Source organism: Tamandua tetradactyla, chromosome 15 (genome assembly GCF_023851605.1).
Source record: "Tamandua tetradactyla isolate mTamTet1 chromosome 15, mTamTet1.pri, whole genome shotgun sequence".
NCBI lineage: Eukaryota > Metazoa > Chordata > Mammalia > Pilosa > Myrmecophagidae > Tamandua > Tamandua tetradactyla.
The window spans coordinates 50,468,519-50,485,678 of NC_135341.1; the positions used below are offsets into that span (position 1 = coordinate 50,468,519).

The following is a 17,160-nucleotide window of genomic DNA, read 5'->3' on the forward strand; positions in this document are numbered from 1 at the left end:
CTTCCGCTCCAATTACCCATTATCTTACCCTGTTTCTAACTCCTGCTGGACTCTGTTACCAATGACATATTCCAAGTTTATTCTCTAATGTCGGTTCACATCAGTGGGACCATACAGTATTTGTCCTTTAGTTTTTGGCTAGACTCACTCAGCATAATATTCTCTAGGTCCATCCATGTTATTACATGCTTCATAAGTTTATCTTGTCTTAAAGCTGCATAATATTCCATCGTATGTATATACCACAGTTTATTTAGCCATTCTTCTGTTGATGGACATTTTGGCTGTTTCCATCTCTTTGCAATTGTAAATAACGCTGCTATAAACATTGGTGTGCAAATGTCCGTTTGTGTCTTTGCCCTTAAGTCCTTTGAGTAGATTCCCAGCAATGGTATTGCTGGGTCGTATGGCAATTCTATATTCAGCTTTTTGAGGAACCGCCAAACTGCCTTCCACAGTGGTTGTACCATTTGACATTCCCACCAACAGTGGATAAGTGTGCCTCTTTCTCCGCATCCTCTCCAGCACTTGTCATTTTCTGTTTTGTTGATAATGGCCATTCTGGTGGGTGTGAGATGATATCTCATTGTGGCTTTGATTTGCATTTCTCTAATGGCCAGGTATACTTGTTTTTCACTTTATTATTTTAAAATTTTTATTATAGCCATCCTAGTGGATGTGATTAGGTATTCTACTGTGGTTTTGATCTGCATTTCTCTAATGGCTAATGATGTTGAGCATCTTTTCATGTGTTTCTGGGCCACTTGTAAATCTTAACTAGAGAAATATTTATTCAAATCCTTTCCCCATTGTTCTAGTTTGCTAGCTGCTGGAATGCAATATACCAGAAATGGGATGGGTTTTAAAAAAGGGGAATTTAATAAGTTGCTAGTTTATAGTTGTAAGGCCGAGAAAATGTCCCAATTACAAGTCTATAGAAATGCCCAAACAAAGGCATTCAGGGAAAGATACCTTGGTTTAAGAAGGCCGATGAAGTTCAGAGTTTCTCTCTCAGCTGAGAAGGCCCATGGCGAACACAGTCAGAGTTTCTCTCTCATCTGGAAGGGCACATGGTGAACATGGTCAGGGTTCCTCTCTCATCTGGAAGAGCACCTGGCAAACACAGCATCATCTGCCGGCTTCTTCTCCTGGCTTCCTGTTTCATGAAGCTCCCTGGGAGGCATTTTCCTTCTTCATCTCCAAAGGTCGCTGACTGTGGACTCTGCTTTGTGGTGCTGCAGCATTCTCTGCTGTCTCTGAATCTCCTTCATTCTCCAAAATGTTTCCTCTTTTATAGGACTCCAGAAACTTCTCAAGACCCACCCAAATGGAGACATTTGGAGACATGGTGGAGACATGTCGTCATCTAATCCAGTTTAACAACCACTCTTGATTAAATTATATCATCCAGGGAGATGATCTGATTACAGTTTCAAATATACAGTATTAAATAGGGATTATTCTGCCTTTATGAAATGGGATTTTGATTAAAATATGACTTTTCTGAGGGATATACATCTTTTCAAACCAGCACACCCATTAAAATTTTTTTATCTTTTTTTGTGTCTCATCTCCTCTTGTTTTCTTAACTTTCAAATACAGAATTGTGATGATGTAGGAAAAGTCTCTAATGTAGAAGTATAGAAATCATATGGCACCCAATTAGTTATTTTCTCTAGAAGTTCCTTCTTAGTGATCATTATACCCTTTCTAAATATTGGTGATTGATGAACATTCTGCAAATTTGAAACATAACGTAAAGCATTTGTTCCAGGCTGATCAAAGCCCATGATTTTTGCTGACATTTTATTTGCCCATTTGTCCAAGCATTTAGTGAGGGATGAATTTAATTCTGTCCAAATATGGCTTTACTTTTTGTGTTATCCTTTTTACTACTCTAAGAAGAATAAATTTCTGTATCTGTCCAGTTAGGTATTATGCTCTTTAATCAATCTTAAGGAGCTTCCTATTTGAAAGCATAATAATCTGAAGAAGTAACTATTGTAGTTAGCTGAGAGGAGATAGGAATCAGAGTTAGGATGTGGCCAAGAACAGAAGAAACCACTACAAGATAGAAACCAGGAATGAGATTTTTAAGTTTCATCTGGTACATCAAATTGTTTCCTTGTCTCATTTACTTGATACTCTTACCCGTGGCCTGAAATTCATTTGTTGTTTAGTAGACATTGAGACATGAAACTAGTTTGATGACAGAATCATGTAATTTTAATACAAAGCAATAAAGCCACAATAGGTAGAAAAGGGGGAAATCTTTGTAGAAGGAAATATTTGAACTGACTAAGAAAGAAGAGAGAGTATCTTTTGCCAAACAGTCTGTGAAGAGAGGTTTAACAAAGCACAGTGAATTTCGGAAATGGAGAGAGATGGGATACAGCTGGTATACATAGGGCAAGTAGTGGGAAATATGATGGGGATATGACTTCGAGGAACCTTATTTCTGTTTTTGCTCTTCTGCTCCTCTCTCTTCTTCTCTTCCTTTGTGCTGTTCTCAGGAATTTGTGCTTTAACTATAGGCAGTGGCGGGCCAGTAAATGATTGTACAGAGCAAAATGAGATAATTGGAAATGTGTTTTTAAAGGCTAATTTTGGCCATTATGTAACCATGTAGATTAGATTGTAGAAGCAGGTAGATGGATTTGAGGCAGTTGCAACAGTCCAAGCAAGAGATGAGAGTTCCTATTCTATGATTCCATTTATATAAATGGGCAGAGCAAATCTTCAGGAGTCAGAAAGTAGACTAGTGGTTATCAGGACTTGAGATGGAAGAAATGGAGAGTGACTTAATTAATGTGAGGTTTCTTCTTTGGGTTATGAAAATGTTCTGAAATTATATAGTGCTGGTGGGTACACAACTTTTGAATATACTAAAACACTGAATCTGTACACTTGTGCATGGTGAATTTGATAGTATGTGAATTATATCTCAATTTAACAAAAGAGAAATGAAGAGTACTTGAAAGTAAGAAAATATAAAGAGGGAGTGGGTTTGAGAGAAATTCGGTGGTAGAGAACTGATAGTACTTGGAGACTAAATATTAGCAATGTTCAAAATGAATTAGAAGCTGAAATTTCTAGTTTGGATGGTTGAGTTAATAGAGAAAGAAATTATGAAAAAAGAGCAAGTTTGGAAAGATGTTTTCTGTGTACAATGTGTTGAATGTGTGATCAAGGCAAGCAGTTCAAGTCCAGATTTCAGGAGAGACACTGAGACTGAAGGAGGAAATGAGCCTACAGGAGTTGACTGAAGACATCAGTTCAACTTACTGATTGGTGATACCCCATCCCACCACAAGGGTAATGTCCACTTTGCTCCTTAACCTCAAATCTCTGTAGAGATTGTTTTTGTTTTGTTTTGTGTTTATGTATGTTCTAAGTTGAATCTTCATTATTTCTTTTCAGGCAGAGGCAAGGCTGGCAGCAAAACGGGCTGCCAGGGCAGAAGCAAGAGATATACGCATGAGAGAACTCGAACGACAACAAAAAGAGGTAATATGCAGGAAGTTGGGAGAATAACCCTACTTTTATTCTAGTCCTAAAAAAATTAATACTTGGTTAATTTACTTCTGATGTTAATCTGGTTCCTTTTGAAACACTGGTAATAGTATATAACCTGATGTATTTTAACAAGCCATTCTGTATCAGCAAATTAAATGTTATGTTTAAAAAAAACTACATTTATTTAATTTATCAGTGTTATAAATGCTTTACTTTAGCTAAAGCAGGCTTAGAGCCTGCTATTTATTATAGTCCATGTCCTAGAATTTGGATTAAGTATAATATTAATATATAATAAAAGTCATTCAACCTTACATTTTTTTCAACCTTACATTTTTGAAGCATATTTAATAATGAAACAAAACATTGACACAAGAAAGTATGTAAGGCAAAAAACCACAAACTGTAATACTTGTATTACAAAAACCAGTAATTTTGTGTTACAAAAACCAGTATCCGTATATGGATCCAAGAAATGATTAAGGTCAATACTTGAGTTTGTCTGTGGTAGAATTTTGGTTAGTTTCTATTTTCTTCTTATACTTTTCTATAGTTTATAAATTTTCAATAAGCTTTCATCATCACAAATAAAAGCAGAAATATCTTCTTTTTAAAAATAGACATGTAGAAATTGAACTGATTTACAGTGAAACAAATAGTCAACCTTTTTACCCTTTCATCTAATTGTACCTTTATTATTGGTAGCCCCTAGCTGGGCCTGCTTAAATTTATCTTGGGATTTGGAAAGGCTTCAGAGGAATACCAGTTCACTTTGTCCATTTGTTATACAATATACAAATAAATAATTTTCTGATGCTAATTTAAAAGTCAAATGAGAAGATACTCTTTTATTTCAGAAAATTTGTAAGTCATCTCATGGTCCAGAAATTTTGATGATATATACTATAACATAACTTACCTGCTTTTATGGTGTCTTGCAGAAAGACATTATCCAACACATCTCCTCTTGTGACAGTTGCTGGGACCTACATATTAAGCTATTTCACAATCTGTACAGTACAGACTGTTGTAATAGACCTTAGCTAATTTCTTTTTTTTTTTTTTTTTTTTTTTGCATGGGCAGGCACTAGAAATCGAACCCAGGTCTCCAGCATGGCAGGCAAGAACTCTACCTGCTGAGCCACCGTGGCCCGCCCCTTAGCTAATTTCTTGACCTCTAGTTTTAATTTGGGATTCTGATTCTCTTTAGGAAAACCCCCAACAAAAACCAAAATCATACCTGCACTAATGTTGACTTGATTCTGCAAATTCCTATACAAATAATCTTCATATTTTGGTATGAAGGGTTCATACCAAATATGAAGATTATTTGTATAGGAACATTATTAAACACTTTCTTTTGATAGTGGTGAGTCTTCTGCTGAGTTAAAGAGAAATTTATAGATTTTGTGTTGTCACAGCTCAAAAACAAAAACAGTTGATGTTTTGCCTTTTTTTTTTGCCTCTTATAATATGGTTTTGAATGTTGAATGCAATTCTTGGCTTGTAATAGACATATGGAAATGCATTGTCTTTTTTGGGGGCGTGTATGGTCCGAAAATGGAACCTCAGTCTCCTGCAGGGAAAGCGAGCATTTTACTACTGAACCACCCATGCACCCTTGCATTGTCTTTTATATCCCTAAAATTTTAATTATAAGAGAAGAAACAGTTGTTAAATATAAGTTCTGTTTAGGGTTCTTAAAACTATACAGAACCATGTATCTATTAATGAACATACTTATTTTAGTAAGTTTCTGTGTTTTGATTTTGTAACATAGTTTGAGTCTCCTATCATTGCAAATGTATTTGATTAATTTAAGACTTTTTGGAGAAGGCAAAATATTGCAGAGCTGTTCAGTTTATGAAACTTTTGCATTTGTAGCACTCTCATCATTCATTTGATCGGAAATGGGGACAGATTCACAAGTGGCTGGTAGGCCAGGATTGCCTGTCATGCATGTTGTGATCAGTTGCTGAAAAAAATATGATCTTGAAGTAAAACGTTGACTAATAGTTTGCTAAGTAAGAGTGTTTGGCATGTGTGAACCTAAAGGTCAGAGAGTGTCTGTTCTTATCTACATTGGATCAAATGTGTACTTAGAATTCAACCATTTTCTTATTTAGTCAACAACTTCCCATTTATCTCATGAATGCCCCTGACCAAGAAAGATTAAGTAAATTAATATTGTTTTGTTTTTCTTATGGGTTTGTTTTTTTATCTCCCTGAAATCAGTCAATCAGTTTCTCTTTCTCTCTGTTTTTATCTTACTAAGTCAGCAGGGTCTTTATTGAGAGATGATCTAAACCATTCTTTCATCTCCTCTGAAAAATACTCTTAGTTTTTCAGTTCTCTTAGCTCCTTTTCAAGTCCTTCACGTGCACTTGCAAATTTGGTAGCTACAGAATCAAATTGTGAACCAGTAGAATATTAGTTATTATAAATAATTTGTTAGTGTGAACTTTTTTCAAAGTTAAGTTCCCCAAATATCTCCCATCACAGGGGATCTTACTTGGCATATGAATGGGCTTGGGATGGAGTGGGGCATGAAGCTTTAAAATCCCTTGCAACCTTTTAACCTTTGGTATGTTTGTATGTTTTTATGAGGAGTACCCAGAAGCATTTTTATCATCAGATTCTTAAAAGAGTCTGATCCCTAAGGGGTTAAGAATGAGTAGTTGTTTTCTTTATACCAAGCAATTTTCATAGGCAAATCCCTTCTCTAGCAGCATTTAAGGTATAGTCAAGAATTAGAATATTTATGATTGGAATTACCTGCAAATTAAAATTTTCCCATAATCCTCATGGTGATATTTTTTAATAAAGAGAGAAAAAATGTTTGGTTGTTTAAAATTAAGAGACTCTTCACTTATGTGTCTGTTACTCCAGAGTGGAATTGTCCTTTCTTGTGACAAAAGCCACCCGTAATTATAAGTAGATTTATTTAAAGTGTCTTTGCATGTTACTGAGTTATTATTGCTGCAGTAAGTGTCTCATGTGAATAAAAGAAATTACTTTTGCTTGCAAATTTTCCATGGAATTATTAGTTTAATTTGTTCTTTTAATTATGTATTATAGTTCTAAGATTAAATTACTCAAGATTTTTATATCTTAGAACATACCAAAAACGTTAAATAAAAGAAAAGCTACATTAAAGCTCAATGTTTGATTCCTGCATTCAAGGACCATGAAGATAAATGTATCATTTTTAAAGTTTCTGTGAAGTAATACACATTTCAGGCAGTGAGTGTGCTAGATTTCCGTGGAAGGATGAGCAGTTTGCATTAGAGGCTTAAAATGCAGTTGGTGACTATCCTAAATGTCGAGTGAAGGCTAGAATTTGAGTGTGCAAAGAAGGCAGGGTCTAGTTTCAGATGGGAATCATTATCTCTAACCCCTTCTGAGACTTGCTTTTATTCCTTTCAAACTGTTGCTTCCTCTCACTTTTTCCTTATCTTATCCTTGTCCCTGGCTACTTTCTGTCTGTGAGCCAGTGATAGAAGTTGGCATGTGACAGTCACAATATAAAATATAAATTGCTGATAAGTTTATAGTAAAATAAACAATGCGTATACAAAGAATAGGCTTGTCAGCTACCAGAAGGGAGAATCTTCCTATATTAAAAATTTCCCCTAACTTTAATACTTTGTTTTTGTGGGAATGGCGTGTTGGGGATGTATGTGCATACGGAGGCAAGGGCAAAATGCTGAGCAATAGAGCTAACTTTTCAGTGCATACTGTATCCTTGCACCTATGCTGGCGTTTTTTTTTTTTTTTTTTTTTTTAAACAAAGGTTTTTGTTTCACCTTATGAGTATCACTGCCGGGGTATCTGACATGGCAGACGAGAACTCTACCACTGAGCCGCAGTTGCCCGCCCGATTAAATTGAAATTAATTTATAGTTAAGTAAAATTTAAAATTTAGTTCCTCAGTTGTGCTTCAACATTTCAAATGCTCAGTAGCCACATGTGGCCATGACTACCATATTAAACAGCACAAATATAGAACATTTCCATCATCACAGAGAGTTAGATTGGACAGTATTGGTATAAAGTATAGTTTATGGCTATGGAATAAACGATGTTCTCTGTTGAAATTGACTGAGCTCTGTGGCATTTACGTTTTATTTTGTAGTGTTCTAAAGTCTTTTTTTTTTTTTTTAGCCATTTTAAAAGTAGGGCTAAAAAGAAAAATGTTTAAACATCTATCAGTATTCAGTAAGGTATTTTTATTCAGAATTACTTTTATAATATGTGTAATTGAAAATAAATATGAGTTCATTTTTGTTGGGATGTTCTCTTCAGAGGTAGGTTTTTAAAAAGTGCTCTTGCGTGGTAGGTGGAATGGAAAGAAAAGAGAGAATAGAGGGGACAGGACCATAGAATCTGTCTTTTTAGGGGGTAGGGGGTTGCAGTGCATGGTCCAGGAATCGAACCCAGGTCTCCCGCATGAAAGGCAAGCATTCTACCACTGAACCACCTGTGCACCCTCCATAGGATCTATCTTAAACCATCAGTGTTTAAGAACTCTAGTTCTTCAAATAACACTTGGGGGATGGGAGTGGGATGTAGTATTAACCTGCCTGTGTAGCATAAGGCTCTTTAAACTGTTCAAGCTAACTATCCTAGACCTGGTAACCACTTAATGAACTGTCACACTCTGGGCTAAGGCATGTGCTTCCAAAAGTTTTATGGTGTTGCTTGATGTTCAAAATAAGGCATTTGCTTATTCTTGCAGGTTAATTATCTGTTGCTTAACGAAAAATGTAAATAAGCAATGAATTCCTAAATATAAGAGCATCCTATTGGAAACTGCATGATTGACTGATGCTTATAAACAGACTTGAGGACAAATGTCATCGCATGCATCAGTGTGCATAGCAGATGTCAACCAGGATCTTTTTGAAATTATACTACAAAATGAGGCATTAAGTTGTGATGTTCCAGCTGAATTACTATTTCAGTGTTTGAAATGAATGATCAAGCATAACCATAACTACTTGTTTTCACCTGTATAATTAATGATCATGCTGGATTGCCATGGGGTTTGAAACACTTATTCATTTTGGAAAAGATAATGTTGATTAGCAGTGAATCCAGTTAGCCACTTGAATGGTTTGCAATGTTGATTGTTAGTCAGTGCAAATTACTTTAAAACTTTGGACTTTGAAATTCTGAAAGACCAGAAATTCCTTACAGTTTCAGGTGATGAGGCTCTAGGGACTAGTTTTTTGATTTCACATGACTCAAGATTTATGCTCCAATGTTAATAGCAAAATATAGGCAAGCTTAGAATGTATTTAATTTAGTCAACTTTCAGGCTGTGATTAGTTTTGTTTTTCCTTTAAACCATCTCTATAAGGCATGACTCTTGAGATAACCAACTCTAAAATATTTGTCCAATCTCTTCTAATAAGTAGTTTTAACAACACACAGGGGCTATTGCATTTAGCCTACCCCATCCCACCCTACGCCCTGTTATAGTGGAAAAAAAGAAATTCTTTGCAGTGAGCACAAAATTATAACTCCCCCAATTTTTAAAGCAATACACTACCTCTTTAAAATGTTTATGTAATGTTTCTTCACATCTTGCATATACAAATGTTCACAATGAAAAAATATATAAAAGTCTACTTCTAATGTTGAACTTAGCTTTGTTAAGTACCCACGCATATTTTTATCTTGAAATTTTGTGCTCTCTTGGTTATGTGTAGATTATGACAGCAAGTGGTAGGAGTACAGACACCTGATAATATTGCCAAAAAACATTGCCAAAATTACTTTTCTTTCTTTCCAGCCAAAGCATGTGGCCTCCCAAAACTCAGGTCTTGAAGTTAAGTTGTCTACATAAGCTGGCTGTAAGGAAGTTGCTGTCCTGCTGTTATTACCCTGACTGTCCTTTGCTCAGTTGTTCTGAAAGCAACCCTCTGTTCGGTGATTAACTCTCTATGTACTTTCTCCTTTCCCAGGAAGATTCTGAAAGGGCCAGGTATTCCCACCGGTCCAGTCATCATCGTCCTCATCTGGTTTGTAATTACTTCTAAACCTGATGCTAATACTTTTCATCGTTAATCTAATTAGTCACTCACAAACTTTTACCTTGTTTGTTTTTATTTTTATCAGGGAGTTGAGGATGCAGTGTCCATTCGAAGTCTTGGCAGTCACAGGGTTGGTATTTAAGTTGCTTGCCCCAAAATAGCAAAGCTTTTATTTGTGAGTTCTCTGCAGCATCATTGTGTAAATAGTCTGACTATGGTCATTTATTCTTTTGTCTTTTCTAAAAAATAGAAAGTATTGGAAAAGTCCTTTCATTAGAAAGGATGCTATCTCCCAAATTCATGCATTATACAGTAAATCAATTTTAAAATTCTGAATAATTTCATCTATTACCATATGTGTGTACTATCCTTTTCTATGGAAGGATCATTAATTTTGGAAAATTGTCACAAAATAATAAGATTAATTTTATAGAATAATATCTGCTTGGTTCTAACATACGTTTTTTTTTAATGATAATCGATTAAACGGTAAATAGCTTTGAGACTTGGGTGACTAATTATAATTTTGTTGCTTGGAAAAATTAAGCTATTGATTTGGAAAATCCCCTGCTTGTCATGCGTGTAGTAATTATGCTTGACATACTGATTTACATTTTGTAGAATGTCCCAAGTTTTTGACATAAATTGCTAATCAAGATGAATGAGAAGTTACTCCTTTAAGTTGCTTCCTGTTGTGCTGAAACACTGATCTCTCTTCTTAAATAATTGTCCTTTAAATCTTAAAGCACTGCTTTTAATTTACATGTTGATAATACTGTATATCTACTTATTTGTCTCTATATTTTTCATCTGTTAAATGATCTTTCTTGTTAAGGTCTGTATTTGCTACATTCCCCCATGTTTTCTTCTCATCTTGTATAATGTATAATAAGTATACTATAATAAACTGAATGTGTTCTGGCATACTAGTTATTGGCATGTTTGTGTTCTTAAATAGAACTTCACTCTGATTGTTTTTCCTGTTGGTGAATGTAATCTGTTGTCTTTTTGGAGTAAGTGAGTAAATTAATTTTTGAATCATAAACATTTTGGTTAGTTACAAAACTTTAAATTTATAAGGATGTTAACAAATCTTTACAGAGATCCAAGACAATTAGTAGTGTAAAAATGATTTACAGAGCAAAGTTTTGTGCTTTAATTAACTCCATGCTTCTCCCCAGAGTTACTTTGGTTTTTTTCCTTTAAATACTTTGAAAAGAATCATAAAAAGAGTTAGTTATCAAAAGCTTAAGTTAAGTGTCAAGGGCTATGAAAAGAATACCTCTCCCCTTTTAAATTTATAGCTTTTTTCCTTTGCTTTCTATTATAATAATCATAGTGTGAGTTTTCAGTTTTCCTGAAGCTGGTTACTTGTAAATTTGTGTGTGGCTCCAGGGAAACCAAGGTTGACCTAATTTAGAAGTCTTTAAAACAAGTCTCTAAGCAAAAAAGTAATCTACAAATTGAAGTGGTAAGAGAAATTATTTACCTGGGATATCTATAAAGTAATAAAAATTCATTTTCTTTTTATGGAAATTATATCATTAAACAAATTTAAGACACTAGAATGCTCATAGTATTTTATTTCATTATGGAAATTATGGCAGTTTGTCTTAATGAGAAAAAGAGTAGAGCTCCCAATTATTTTTTAAAAATCAATTATAAAATTTAAAGATTAATATGTTTTACATCATAGAGAGATTCTAGTACGTTACTATCTGTGAGTGTTTATCCAACATGCTTTTAATATTCTAACTTTCCTGAAAGTATGTCTGATAGTTCACTGATAACATTGTTTAAAAAATGTAGTTGAGATAGTTTTTTTGTTTGTTTGTTTTAACTTGATAATATTGGATGTTTTGCATTTTCATCTGATTGTTTGCTTTAAAAAATAACTTTACATCTCTACCTAGCTGAATATATAGATATCTTTTGTTCTCTGTAAAAATGAATGTGGTGGCCTAAAATACTGACCAAAATATTTTTGTGATTTACTATGTAATTTGGGGATGCTGATACTTCTCTGCCAATTATTTTTTTTAACTTTACTTATGAACCAAGATTAACAATTCTAACACCTTAAGTTCAACCTTATGTATGATGTATGAATATTAACAGTACCTGGATATGAGGGAATGTATTTTTGGTTTTAAGTCCCATTCTTAGATCTTTGATCTTTCCTTGTCCAATTAACTTTAGGTACTCCTTTTTCAAAGGTGACCTCCTAGAAGCTATTTGGGCTGGAAATGGTAGTGTCAATAATTTATATTCTGTATAAAAATAAAAAGTGCAAAGGTAGTTTAAGACTAGTGAATGATGGAGTCCAGAGAGTAAGAATTCAATGAAAGCCCTGAACTTAGAATGGAAACAGTCTCTAGCTATGTGATTAGACAATTGTGTGAAACATTAGTGGTTGCCTCACAAATGCTTGGTCACTCTTTTATATGCCATAATACAGGAAGATTCTAAGGTGAAGATCCGAACATAAAAAATATGGTGATCTTGAATCACAGTAATAGGATTACATTTTTATTTCTCATTGGTGGAGATTTTTACTGTTGCATATATTTAGTTCCTATTCTTATATCAATGGCCTTAGTATAATTTTTAAATTAATTTATTTTTGTTAATATGTTTGCAATTTGTGTCTTGTCATTTACTCCTACACTGTTTGATTCCATTAAAGAACCCATCCAAGGATATAATTGGGACACAGTGGAGCAGAGCAAGTACACCCAAAAGGAGAGACATTATGGTGTGTAGCCAGGAAAACTGTGCTGTTACGTATTATGCATTCACTCTTTGTTAACTCTCAGTGTCTTGGTGGGGGAGGGTTGAGAAAAAGATACATTTTAATACAAATTAATACTTTGGTGAGTTTTGTTTCCTCAGCCTGTTTGCTATACTTTCTTTTTATTTTGTATCCAAATGAAAACTTTCAGTCAAATTTCTCTAAGAGCTAAACAACAAAAGATTTAAAAATATATATATATAATAGCAAATTTGGAAATGTTTTAGCCAGATCCCTTAATATTTCCAATTTTCCCTTCTTTGATGAATTATTTTTAAAAAGTTTTAAATTTTCAATAGACTATTTTTTAGAGCCATTTTTACAGAAAAATTGAGAAAATATAGTCATTCATTATATGTTTTAGACAATTTTGAATGAACAAGAATTTATCACACATGCAATAATAGCAGTCTTTATTACTTGCTTTTTCTGTTAGTTTCATGATAATATAAGAAAAGCATATAAATGCAGGGTTTTTTTTGCTTTTTTGGAGGTATTATAGTATAATTTTTATTAGTTTTTACCATTGGTAAAATTGTGCCACTTTTCCCTATTCTTATGAAATAAATTTTTTGAGGTTTCTGCAATCACTTCTATAAATGACCATCTCATTGGCCATGAAAAGGAGGGGCATTGTTCTCTCTGAATTATTTTTATGTCTAATTAGAAAAAGATTATGTAATTTTGTCTTTTAAGGTGTTTTAAGCTTTTAAAAATTGCGACCTCTGCAATAAGAAGTATATTTTACATCATGTTGCAATATTCACATGCACATATGTGCATATGTGCTTGCATGTGTATATACTTATATACAATATTACTGAAACAAAGGTTTCACAAAATAATATTTACTCTTACTATGCGCTACATACTTTTTCTGTTTCATTTTTTACAATGCTGAATGAACGCATTAAATTGATTTCAAGAACTACTAATGGGCTGCAACCTATGGTTAAAAAAATGTTATTTTAGATCAGGTTTTTATGTAGTGCTCCCTGAAATTCTAAATGAGTGGAAGAGTTGCAAAAGGAAATTATTTTTACCAAGCAATACATATTTAAGCTACCCAAGGAACTAACTTTGCTTTTGTTTTATTAAGGATCCTCCATGAAATAAAGGCTTTCTGATCTTACCATAAATTTTATGTATTTTTCTATGGCTTATATTTATTATGACGCTTGTATATATGGTGTGCATTCTCTCATTTTGTTCAGCATTTTTAGTGGGTTAGGCTTTCTAGGAAGGATGTTTTACAGATGTGTGCTCATAAGTAGATCCAAGGGAACTGCTCCCGCTTTGATGTTGCTATTTTTTTTTTTATAAGCTGGACCGTGCTCTTGCTTCATTGTCTGTCCCTGCCTTGCTTTTGAATGTTTCAGTGATGAACAATGATGGTACTAGTCACAGAAATAAAAGTGGAGCATCTTTTGACTTCAGAATGTTTTATCCCTGCATTTCTTATGGTGTATCATGCTATGGTGTACTGAGATTGAATTGCCTCACCGTTATTGATTATGAGTTCTGTTATTTGAAAGACAAAAAAACATATAGTTTTAGATACACATACAGTTTAGCAATAATTTATACTAGGGAAGAGTGGGGAGAGAATGTTCTTTAATTCAAGAGTATTGACCATCACATAAGTAATTTTGGCTTTTAAAGTAGTGTGAGGTTTTATAATTTTGCAAATATTACTTTTTTCCCTCTTTTTATTTCTGAATTTGTAATACAGCCAATTTTTACCTTTTTTCTTAAATCTAGTATGATACGCTCAAGGATAGATCTTCAAGACTTTCATCATTAGTATGTAGTGCATGACTTTATGTTAAATGTAGCGTTTTACTTTATAAGCACTTGATGATGTTACTCCTAGATTATGACTAACTCACAGTTTTTGATGATGTTTTGGGGAAAATGTGTGATTAACAAAGTAAAAACTATAGTTTTATAATTATATAATTTATCATTCAAATAGTAATTTTTTCTTTAGAATTTCAAGATTATATGAAAATTATTTACTTCCCTATTCAGGACTGAGATTTATAGTAATAATATCTTTTCATAAAATGTTGAGCCACCTAGCTAACACATACACATTACCCAGAATTTCCTGTTTCTAAAAGTTTAGGATACACACTGCACTGTAGTAGCACAGGCCTAACTGTATTTTATGTTAGGTGTCATAAGCTAGCAGGTGTGAAGCTGCTGACAGAAAACACCCAATAATCACAGATAACATCTGAGATGTCAGTTTATATCTGAGCATTTTGGTTTAATTTAGTTTATTTTTCTTATGCCATGTCATATTAATCAAGGAAGTTAAACTATAGCATGTTTTTGTTGGGTTAATACTGTGTCAGTAGGTTGCCTGAGTTTCTAGACTTCATAGAATTTCTTAAAATGTTCTGAGTAATGTACAAAAGAAAAGATATGCATATTCAAAAAGGAAAAATGAACTTATAATTATGATTTGGGATCTAATGCACATATATAAGTTCGTTTGCCTAGAGCAGACACTCTATTGTCTTTGGCAGTTGATAGTTAGGACACTTCTAGCCGTGCCCCCTCATTTCAGGTGAGTGGTACATATCTAGATTGGGTTTTTTATCTCCCAATTGACCTGTTTACTAGTATGCTGAAAGTTATACCCTCATATACACTTGTCTCTGTACTCCTAGAAGAAGTTATATATTGAGATGTCATTTCTTCTAAGGACCCTTGTATATAAATTGTCTGGTAATGCCACTACTCCACTGAGCAATCCATAACAAAGTGGCTTTCTTCCTCCCGAATCAGCACATGCTGTGGGACCACTAACTTGGATTGAGTGTACTGTGTGGGTCAGTGCATGTTCTTTAGTCTCTCAAGTCTGGTTTGGTTGATCCAAAGGATTGCTTTGCAGCCTTTTTTCCCCCCAGGGAGGGAAACTATAGAAAGAGGTTGCCTCTTATCACCTATACCTTTATAAAGAAGATAGAATGACTCAAATGAAATGTGGGATGAAATATCCTGCCTGACTCTGAGTTCTAATTAATTTTTCTCTAGCTGGTCAGACAGTGAGCTAGATGCTGGGCAGAGGGGAAGGTGAGGGGAGATGCAGTTGTATGTTTAGAGAGTCCCTATATCTTGGCCAGTTAAGTGCAGTGAATTGTTTATTAACAGATTGGGAATAAATTGCATGTAGACTTCTCTGTATTTCATATGGATACTATGTGTAGTATTTTAAGATTAATTTTGTTATTTTTAAAAATTTCACTGTATGGTCATTAAAGTTAACGTGAAGTATTCACTTCCAGAGTCATTCTTACAGTTCCTCTTATGGAGTGAAGAAGAGATCTTCTGGTTCTCGTAAAGATCCGCTGGTTAGTTCTGTAATGTTTCATATCTTGTGTTGCTGTAGAATTCACTGATTGTTTTTAGGGGACTTAAGAATTATGACTGCTTGATTGTGCTCCCAAAGCAATACTGAAACTTGATAATGTAATGGAACATGATTTATCAGCACCTTATTAAAAATAATTTTGTTTTTATTTAGAAGGTTTCATATGAAGCTAATATATGCTAATCCTGGGGCTAGAGTTAGTAAGGTATCATAAGAAGCTTGTTTATAAGATATTTTCATTAATGAAGTGTGTTCTAGAATAGACCTTAAGAAAGGATTTATGAGATCTCATTTTTAGTTTAGAAATTTGATTTGATTTTGGTATGACGGGCAGTCCTAACTCACAGGTTTCATTTATTTGTAGGTCAAATTTTGGGAACTTTGAGTGTATTTTCTGGTAGAAACAATGAAGTATGTGATGACATTAGTGCCATGCTAGCTTACAGAAATCTCTTTAACCAATAATATAAACTGCAGAACTAATAGTGCTCTCCATTTCAGCCACCTTCCATTTCCCCCACATCTTTGTGGGGGAAAAATGTCTTCAGAATTCCCATGTGAGGTGCTAGCAGTCCCAAGCTGTCTATTAACATCAGGATTTGGTGGGGGGTGGGCAGGGCTCTGACCATTGATGAGGGATGTGGAGAGGCTTGGGAGACTGGCTGCAGAAAGAAGGAAGGAGAGAGAATGTAATGGAGAGTACATTAGCTAGAGGCCTCAGAGTGTGGGCATTGGGAGTTCTGGGGAGAGGTGAGTGATAGCATCTTGATGCCAGTGTTTTTGGGGCAGAGGTACAGCAAGAGAGGGTATAAGTGGCAGAGTGACTCAGATTGCAGTGCCATCAGTGGAGAAGTTTTAAAGTCAGGGCTTGCCTACAGTTGCTTAACCTTGAGTAAAAAAAGATGGCTAGAAAAGTTGATAATGGAATTTTAAAGATGATTTTCTTCTCCTCAAGTAACTAGAGTATAAAATTGTGTTCATTTTGTGCTTTATATTGAAAATGAAGCTGACAGATGTTTTAGAACAAAACATATTTACTCTTTTTGGGGGGGGGGGATATTTAATTTGATAAGTTTATTTTGACTAATAATAGAACTAGGAAAAGTTAGGAACCAAATGACTGTTTCACCATTTTAGTAACTTTGCCAAGTGGAGTACAATACTGGATTTTTCAAGGACATTCCTAAGTATGACATGAAAATAAATCACTTATTTCCATTTCATTTTGACTCAGGATTTGTTTTGTTTTTAAAGTAAAAGAAGTAGTAGTGACTTGGGTTGAAAATAATTCAACTTTAATAGTAGTCTTTTTCTGAGAGACTTTTGACTTTTACTTTTAAACATTATTCAGTGTTTTAAAGACATTGTTTTGGAGAAAAATGTTTTTGGCAAAATCAGAATTTGTATTTGTGCATTCAGAATATTTTTAGTGC

General features: G+C 34.1%; 1 protein-coding gene across 16 annotated transcripts in view; it reads left to right on the forward strand.

Moving 5' to 3' along the window:
* The window catches only part of LRRFIP2 (LRR binding FLII interacting protein 2), a 124,705-nt gene that overhangs the window by 60,328 nt on the left and 47,217 nt on the right, over positions 1-17,160 (forward strand). For 6 of the 16 annotated variants that reach the window (XM_077129828.1, XM_077129835.1, XM_077129832.1 and 3 more), the window contains exons 3-9: positions 3,421-3,507; positions 5,401-5,451; positions 9,486-9,542; positions 9,640-9,684; positions 12,241-12,309; positions 14,107-14,148; positions 15,642-15,707. In XM_077129828.1, the coding sequence (XP_076985943.1) occupies positions 3,421-3,507; positions 5,401-5,451; positions 9,486-9,542; positions 9,640-9,684; positions 12,241-12,309; positions 14,107-14,148; positions 15,642-15,707 (417 nt within the window). The remainder of the gene's footprint in view (positions 1-3,420; positions 3,508-5,400; positions 5,452-9,485; positions 9,543-9,639; positions 9,685-12,240; positions 12,310-14,106; positions 14,149-15,641; positions 15,708-17,160) is intronic. The other 10 variants (XM_077129838.1, XM_077129841.1, XM_077129840.1 and 7 more) reach the window with 4 other exon arrangements.